General features: G+C 41.3%; 1 protein-coding gene across 1 annotated transcript in view; it reads left to right on the top strand.

Annotated features, from left to right (window-relative positions):
* The window catches only part of LOC107711743 (protein MMS22-like), a 31,141-nt gene extending 23,329 nt beyond the window's left edge, over positions 1-7,812 (top strand). Inside the window, exons 15-25 of the mRNA XM_016516786.1 lie at positions 2,438-2,625; positions 2,920-3,070; positions 3,149-3,279; positions 4,144-4,283; positions 4,380-4,536; positions 4,692-4,861; positions 4,993-5,204; positions 5,330-5,496; positions 7,146-7,242; positions 7,322-7,489; positions 7,624-7,812. Coding sequence (XP_016372272.1) covers positions 2,438-2,625; positions 2,920-3,070; positions 3,149-3,279; positions 4,144-4,283; positions 4,380-4,536; positions 4,692-4,861; positions 4,993-5,204; positions 5,330-5,496; positions 7,146-7,242; positions 7,322-7,489; positions 7,624-7,699 — 1,657 coding nt within the window. The 3' untranslated portion in view covers positions 7,700-7,812. The remainder of the gene's footprint in view (positions 1-2,437; positions 2,626-2,919; positions 3,071-3,148; positions 3,280-4,143; positions 4,284-4,379; positions 4,537-4,691; positions 4,862-4,992; positions 5,205-5,329; positions 5,497-7,145; positions 7,243-7,321; positions 7,490-7,623) is intronic.
* The last annotated feature ends 1,290 nt before the right edge of the window (positions 7,813-9,102 follow it).

The following is a 9,102-nucleotide window of genomic DNA, read 5'->3' as shown; positions in this document are numbered from 1 at the left end:
AGAAGATTCTGACGTAATTGTCACGTGCACCGCATTTTATACTGCCTCTCGAGCGTGCCAGTATTTGCATGCGATTTGCATACTTTGCAACAATTGGCCAGTCATTTGGACTGGCTTGAGCCAATAGGACTTCAGGAAAGGTTGGAAGGGAAGGTGTTCCCATAACGGAGAAATGTCTCCGTGATGTCTCGTGAAAGCTCGAGAGGGAACTTTGATTTGGATTTTATGGAGTCTGTCCCCACTCTAGTGTGCCTACTTACTATTTTGAAAGGCATATTAGCTGATACTACAACACATGCATGGTCAGAAATAAGCAGCATTGCTTAATGTCACAGTGAAGGGTGTGCTCCTCCAACGGGGTGTGTTGAGCGATACTGAGATATCCGAGCTTACGCACTGTGTCAGATGGCGTGCTCATGATGCTTATCTGAGTGTGTGATTCCGTGTGTCAGTTTACACGAGGGTGCCTGGCGTGATCGTGCAAGTCGGTGTGCATGTTCCAGAGGTGTGTGTTCAAAATCTGTGCTGCAGTCCGGGGAGAGATTAAACGAGTGTTCAGATGGTACGGGGTGTGTGCGTGTAAAACGCTGCAGTGAGGTAATTAAGTGGGGTCTCTGATGATGTCTTGTACAATGAGGGTTGATGGGTGTGAAAGGCCCATTCCACTGTGGTAACAAAGCTAATGAATTCACTCTCTAATCGATTGTCTCAGCTCTCCGTGGATTAGATGCAACCTTGCTGGAAGGCGCGAAGGTGTGTATGTGCCTGCACACGTGACGCTCGCCCCGGCCCTTTCCCGGTGCTCTCACTTTCATCGCTGAGAAGGACAGGACAGGAGGATCATCTCCAGTCTAAATGAGATTACAGCCCCTTCAGATGCTTATCTGAGCTAATGCCAGTCGCTGCAGAGCCAGACTCGTGCTCTCAGCCTCCCATTCAGACCCAGCCTCACAGCTACCGCCAGGCCACAGAGGAACCACTTGCCCCACACCATCACACTCCGTCTAATCCCTCTGTCCAGAGAGATGAGGATAATTTGCAGCGAAAAGAGGGCAGAGGGGGCTGGAGATAATGCAGACAAGTGACAATGGCAGCTGTCATATTTAAGAAGGTTGGAACGAGAAAGGAAGATTGAAACAGTATGGATGAATCTGGAAAGATGAGATGGGGAATGAAACACAAGAACTTTTGTGAAGATGACTGAATTTAGGAAGAGAGGGACAATTATTTTGAAGCTCTTCACACTTGTAGTCTGCAACAAAAACCCAGTGACACTACGATAAACTTCAAACTTGTATAAAATCTGTCCAAAGCAGTCATCAGGTGTGTGCACTGTCCTGATTATGGGGGAAAAATGGGAATGGCAATGGAAAACAACATCAAACTGCTGCTCACATCTGCCTTAACCATTGTCTCATCCATATTTCTTATTATTTTTAAGATCCTTTTCATCTTTGTGGTACAAAAACAGACTCACACTGCTATTAAGCAAGTTTTTTTGAGAAATTTGGAGAGTGGAACAAGGGGGTCAAGGCTGGATAGCACATGGTGTATGGACTTACTTGTTTTGAAAGACATACCGTATTAGCTTTTTAAAAGTAGCTATGTATTCTAATACAGTATGTCATTTTTAAATATTGTTTTAACATCATATTTATATTAATATCTTAAAGAATATTCAATGGTTTGGGGTCAGAAATAATTTTTTTAAGACATTAATAATTGTATTCAGCAAGGCCACAATAAATTGATCAAAAGTGACAGTAAAGACATTTAAATTGTTACAAAAGATTTTTATTTAAAATAAATGCTATTCTTTTGTTCCCCAGGATTCTCTGATAAATATAATATAAAATATTATATTTATTACCCTCATTTGTAAGTCACTTTGGATAAAAGCATCTGCTAAATTATTAAATATAAATGTAAATATAATCACGGTTTCCACAAAAATATTAAGCAGAACAACTGTTTTCAACATATACAAGAACTGTTTCTCAAGCACCAAATCAGCATAATAGAATGATTTCTGAAGAATCATGTGACAATGAAGACTGGAGTAATGAGTAAATTGCCATCACAGGAATAAATTACGTTTTTAAATATATTAAAATAGGAAGCCATTCATTTAAATTGATTATATTTCATAATATTACTGTTAAAAAAGTTGCCATAGATTTGATCAAATAAATGCAGCCTTGGGGAGCATAAAAACCTTCTTTCAAAAATATTTAAAACATTTGATAGTGTATTTAGAATATTTATGTAATGTATGTAACCGCTATTAATTTATTATATATGATTATTCAAGCTTTCCCCGTTTTATTGCTTCTAGAGGGATTAATTGCATAAAGTGCTCACTAACATGACAGACGAAAAACGACGAGTCTTGAAGTGTGTGCTTGGCATTAATCTGTTTCTCCGTTTCTCTCTTTAGGAGAGTTCACCAGCGCTGTGGCCAGCCGTCTCACTCTATAGACTTTCCCAGTTGGGTTCCTCTCCCCAGCTTGGCTAAAGAGCGCCACCAAGCGTTGGCAGTGGCACTCTGGGCCCACTTCTTCCCCTTCCTGTGCAGCATGAGGCTTTCCCAGACCCCCCCGCCACAGCTCGCGGACGCCGCAGCAGGTCAGGGAAACGGAGAAAATGAACTCTTGTTCCCTCAGGGGCTCTCTTTGCATGGCTGTCTTTTCTCTGTGGGCTCTTCTCTAAAAGAGCTGAATTGAAAGGAACTGTATGAATGGGCAGTCGTTCTGATGCACACATCCAGGACAACTCGGCGTGTTTTGGGGAGGGGGTTTTGATTGATTTTGAGAAATATTATGACTTGCTCTCACTTTCTTGTTCTATAAGTATAGCTCTTTTTAAGGCTAGAAATGTGGGAATGAATGTGTAACATCTAATAGTATTTTATGCTATTAGGCTTCACACTGTTGGCATTAGACATGCCTGTCTCTGCCCCTCAAAACCTACAGCCCCACCCCATCCAGTCCATTATGCAGAGCTTCGGCTGGGATGAGATGCTCCACCCCCTGCTGGTAACCCACTATCTAAATCACCTGCTGCAAAATGGGTGAGTGTCTTTTCTCCATTTACAATTTCTTCTGGTGCGTATTTGGACTGTGAGCTCAGTAATGATTCTCTCTCACAGAGAGCTGGTCAGTTGGGTCAGCTCTGGGCCAGGCTCAGGTTCGGCCCAGGCTTTGTGTGTACGTGCCTGGATCCGATGTGTTCTACAACAGTACCTCCATAAAAGCCCAGATGCTCCAGATTCCAGAGCAGGTACAAAGGTCTCATCAAGTCATAACGGGCATGGTATGGCAAGTGGTTAAAGGTATAATTCACTTAAAAATTAAAATTCTGTCATCATTTACTCAACCTCATGTAGTTCTAAAACTGAATGACTGGTTATGGTTTTTGTAAAAACAACCTGATGTATTAAGAATTTAACAGTAAAAATTGTCACTATCCTGGACTTTACACTTCAGTCCCTTTCAAGGAAATTCAGTTCACTCATCGGCCATATTTGCAGTTCTTTCAGGGAGCTATTTTCGGCATGCAGGACCATTGCGGTCCCAAGCGCAACTATTTCTATGAGAACTAGAGCATCTAACGGCAATCGATTGGCTCTTTTATCTAGAAGGCGGGACTTATTCAACCATACTGCAGTTTTTCCCATTCATGATAATATAAATGAACCATCTTGATGTGTATATATATAGTCTTCAGTCTGGTAGCAGTTCTTCTAACATTTTATGACTTCTGGCAAACCAATGTGAAAGGTGCATTTCTCCCACCTATTGGACTGGAGTGTGAAGTGCTCTGTGGTGCACAGGAGAGTAAAAAAATCAGCCACCATGATTTTACTGTTAAAACTATTTAACTATCAGGGCGTTTTGCCCCAAAACTGACAGGAGCACAGCACTTTATTAAGGGCTATACGCAATGTATTGCGATCAAATTCACCAAACTGGATATTCAATTAAGATTCAATTGTCATTATCTACAGAAAAAAGAAAGCCATACCAGTTAAGTAAATTATGACTAAATTATGAAATAAAATCTTTTGGTGTGAATTATTCCTTCAACCCCAGTTATTAAAATAATTTTGGTGTGTCAGAGCAAGCAGCTGTATCATGTCTACAGGCAGAAATCTGGATGAACAGCTGGCCGAGTTAACCAGGCAGGTCCTCCGACTTCCAGAAGTGGAGTCTGTGCTGCAGAGAGCAGGACTACATCCTGTTGCTGCCAAAGATCCCAAACCTGCAATGGCTGTGTTCATCAGGGTACACACACACAAACCAGAAGCTCTAACATATAAGGGTAACATAGTACTCTTAACGGTATCGTATTTCCAACACTGTGTGTTTGTGGATTACTAGGCTGTGGGTCAATCATACTGTGAGCTCCAGCTCCTCTCTGAGCGTTCTTCAGCGGTGTCCCGAGCACTAGAGTATGTAGGAGACATCCTCAAATACATCAAGCCTTACCTGCTAAACAAGAGCCGGGAGGGTCTACAGCTAGCATACTGGACTGTAGGTCAGTGCTTTTTGACACAGAGTACTTTATTTGTTGAATGTCATTTTTCACTTGGAAATTCATCTAAATGCAAAAGTCAAATGGGCTGCGAACAGCACTTCATGTGTACTATATACTTATGAAAGTTTTTATACTTATGAAAGTACATTTTTTAGGCTGCTTGGTCAAGCACTGGAGCTACCTGTTGGCCACCTCCAAAGCTCAGCAACTGCTCTTCCGCATTGTAGATGTGCTCTTATTGCCCCACGCTCTCTGCCAGCAGGACAGTGGCGCGCACACTCAAATGCTCTCAGCACTCAAAGAAAGCCTGCCTTTGTTTCTGCAGGTTAACACGCCTCCAAATCCAATACACACTCTATATTCAGACTATTGGAAACATCTTTCCCTATATCCTGAGGTCACTGTTGATTTTGTTCCCTGTTTTTGTCATAACTAAGATTGTCTTGGTGTCTTCAGGGTTTGTCAGTGGCAGTGAGTGTGTCCCAATCTCAGGGGGCGTACCTGAAGCAGCAGCTGCACAGTGTCATTTCCCAGTACCTGAGCCGATTTCTCCCAGCCACACCCTCTACTGGAGCAGTGGTCAATCATCCTGTCCTGCTGGCAGCCTGCGAATCAACACCCACCCCACAGGGGGAAAGACTCAGGAGGATCATTCTGCATGTGCTGAGGTATGAGTCATGGGATTTCACATTTGTATCTAAATAATCAATAATAAATAAATCATATAAAGATTCTTACATAGTCTTGAGTATAGAAGGAGATGACCAACCTTTCAGGAATAATGTCTCCGCAGAGAAAACTTCCTACAGTTTAAAGGTCTCGCTCCTCCCCCTCGACTCGCTGCTGTTCTCTCCTTCCTGTTGGAGCTCCTGAAAAGGAACAGTGACAGAGATCCTGCCTTACACACTATTCCTCTTCCTTTGGTGCTGCGCTGTCTGATGCTGGTCAACGAACCACAAGGTAGACAAGGACAAACCATATAAAGGCCCATTCACACCAAGAACAATAGTGTTTATTGTAATGTGTTTTGTCAACATAACTGCACCATGCAGTTTCAAGTCGTGACACTTTTTTTTTCAGGATTCTTTTGAATTGGAAGTTAATAAGAAAGCATTTATTTTAAATAGAAATAGATTAATTTAATGCTAAAAAAAATCTTACAGACCCCGACCTGTAGAATAATTTGTGTAGTTTTTATGTGGGCTGTTATTTTCTTAGATTTGGAGCAATTTTGTTTTTTAAACTCTTTTTGACTTTATGGTTTTAGTTATCATTATAGTTATCACTCTTGGTGTAAATGGGAGTTAATCCAGTTAATATATGTTACTGTGTTTTAGGTTCCCCTCCCCACCCCCACCATTTGTATTCACTAAAGCCCCATTTCCACCACAGGAACTTTCCCCAGGAACTAGGGACTTTAGGCCGGTACTCGGTGTGTTTCCACCGCAGGAACCAGGATCTAAATAAAGTTCCGGGTAAAAATTTGCCCCTCAGAAAGTCCCTGCTCGCGAGGTAGTACTTTTTCAAAGGTCCGGAACTTTCGGGGGCGGGACTTGGGCGCTGAACATGCTGATTGGTTGAGTTCACGCAGCATTGTATTTCGACCACCATATTCGCATAATTTTCAAACATATTACTGTTATTATGTCATGAAATGTAGTTTTAAAATACTTTCAGGCGAGAATGTAGGCATGGTTGTTTAAACCTCAAATCTGCGGTTTATTTATAAAGACAGCGCCTATTTGAAAATGTGCTTCGCCGATTTCGGAGACGTGAGCTCCATGCGATCAGCGGGCGCTCAGTGCTCATGTTTCCCGACGAGAGCAGCCTCAACTCAGCTAGTCCTTCTGACATTTGCCGCTGGCTCTGATGTCTTTGTAGTGGTTAAAGATAATTTGTTTTGGGTAAATCTAACAGGTAATCTTTGGTCTTTATTATATTAATCTATTAATATGTTAAAATTAAAAGAGGCAATACTGTTTGATATAATATTTCGTTTCATTGTAATGTATGTAGCCTACGTTCCCTGAACTACATTTCTGCGGCTATTAATATGTTTAAATGAAAACGAAACGAGGCAGTGGTGTTTGATGTCATATTTCGTATTGTAAATACAGTGAGGAAAATTGCAGTAGCCAAGGTGAGTTGACTGACATTATCAAGTACGCTGCTGTTTGCAGAATTACCAGACTTGCGTCGTCCCGTCTCCGACATTTGCTTATATACTTGGTATTGAGAAAAACGCGCAGACCTACGTCACCAAACTATTTGCCTATTCTTCACGGTACTTTAGACTTCGATGGAAACGCAGACAGCAACAGGTCTGGGGGGGAAAAGTTCCTTGGAAAAAAGTTCCTGGGACAAATTGTTCCAGGTAATTTTGGTGGGAAAGCGGCGTAAGATGGCATGAAAAGAAACCAAAAAAGGGTCATTTGAACCTGGTGGGAAGTCAGATGCGATCTCTGGTCTCTCACACATTGCTAAAACATCGTAACCCATCAATTAGATAGAACATCTTTTATAAAGACCTCTTAAATGCTGATAAAAAATTTAATTGGAATATATTTCATTGTTTTTATTCAATCAAATCCCTGTTGCATTTCTCTCAGTAAAGAGGCTGAGCACAGAGGTTATGCAGCTTATTGTGGAGAGGTGCACCGCTGCGGTAGGAGAGCAGCCATGTGAACACACCACTACTATTCTACGGTAAGTTACCCACACTGATCAGTGCTGCCTTAGAGACTGTACTTTCTCATTCAAAGTTACCTATTTTTTTCTTTCCCAGGGCCTTTGTGGAAGAGAATGAAGGTGTATACGACCAGCAAGTGTATAATGTTCTAGAAGTTGCTGCCGTCCTTCACCCCTTCACAGTGACAGCTCTTATTCCCTTTCTGTCACTGAGCCTAAGAAAGACAGAGTGCAAGAGAGGTCTGGGAAAAAATACCTCACTCAGGTACAGCAACAGTTACCTATATGTCAGCTGAGATCTGAGAAGAAACTTAACGCTAAAACCAATGTTATCCATTAGCATTCCCATTCGCTTTGTACTATGCTTAATTTTCTCCTTAATCTGTCGTCTTGTTTTAGGAATGGCTATAGGAGGCTGCTGGCCCTGCTTGGAGACAGTGGACAGGCTGAGATGATAAGTTTAGAAGAAGACTGACTTGCATCAACTACCTGCCTGCATCAACTCTCAATCCTCTTTTGTAAACAGTGTACATGTTGTAGACTTGATAGTGGATCCATGTGTGGATATTGTGAATAAACATTGTTTGAATACCCTTGTTTCTGTGCTTTGCTGTCGGACATCTGTCTTAGTTATACAGTACTTTGCTGGTCAGTGACTAGAGCTGGGTAATGATACAGACTTTCCCATTTTGATTTATTTGGGTATATTTCTGTTAGAATGTACATTTACTTATATTGTTTGTTACATTAGACATGCAGTCTCTCTGCTAATACATATATGCAGTGCAGTGTTTGAGAATAATTCAAAACGGTGAGTCGTTTGTTTCGTTTTTCTTCGGGAATCAAGCCATGTTGGTAGTGTGTTAAGGGACACCCCGTAAGGCCCAAATATTAAAAACGATGATAGTCACTGGTCCCAGTTGTATACGTAAACCCTCTGAAAATTTTCAAGTGCGCCACACGGTTTTTTTTCTAAAGGAGTTTACAGACAGCTGTAGCGAATGAATGCCACTGGCAGAGGGAATCATTAAGCAGGTCGTTTGGTGAAAAATGACGCAAAATTAAATATGTGGGTGCAAAAAAATCCCCTGTATGAGTTTTTCTTTTAAAACACACAAAGTTAAGCAATATCAGACGAACAAGAATCCCGAATTTCGGCACTGTGTAAATGTGACATTGATCCTATAGGACAGTTAGGTAAACAAGTTATTATTAAAGGCAATATGTAATTTTCGCCGCTAGAGGGCACGTATTCAAAATAAACAAAGAAGCAAAGGCATAGTTTAATGAAGCCGTGACTGAGTGTGGAGTCATGGGAGTTGTCTTCATCCCCACAGCCGATGCAATCCGACGGGACTCGGGCAGAAATCATGTTCATGGATGAGCTAATGATTTATTAACATAGTAGAATGAAGCAGGGTGAGGCTGAAAGCCGTCGAAGCGAAACGAGGCCGCTGAACGAGCGTGACACACGGCTCGAAAGCAGCGGACCTTTTATTATGTCACAGTCGACCGCTTCCACTCCTTCCGGTCGTGCGTATGTGGGGAAAAAAGCAGTGCTGTTTTATCATACTAGATACATTTGAAAGTTCTGTTATAATGCTACTCTGTGCGGTCGTCACCGGTCTAATAAAACGCATAACATATTAAAGCGTCTTTGGTGTTTCCATGTTTTCTACAAAACAAAACAGTAAATCGAGGGTGTATTTTTCTATTTTATTTTTTTTATTGCAGAGAATGGAAACATACAAAGAATAAGCATACATCACATAATATCAACCACAAAAATAAAATGGAAACAAATCACAAAAAGAATAAAATAAAAATAAAGATAAGAGGGCCATCATCTAAACATGATTACATGAAGAGATCAAAGGC

Source organism: Sinocyclocheilus rhinocerous, unplaced genomic scaffold (assembly GCF_001515625.1).
Source record: "Sinocyclocheilus rhinocerous isolate Xijiao unplaced genomic scaffold, SAMN03320098_v1.1 scaffold1199, whole genome shotgun sequence".
NCBI lineage: Eukaryota > Metazoa > Chordata > Actinopteri > Cypriniformes > Cyprinidae > Sinocyclocheilus > Sinocyclocheilus rhinocerous.
The sequence above is the reverse complement of the archived record's forward strand: the minus strand, read 5'-3'. Positions and strand labels throughout refer to the sequence as shown.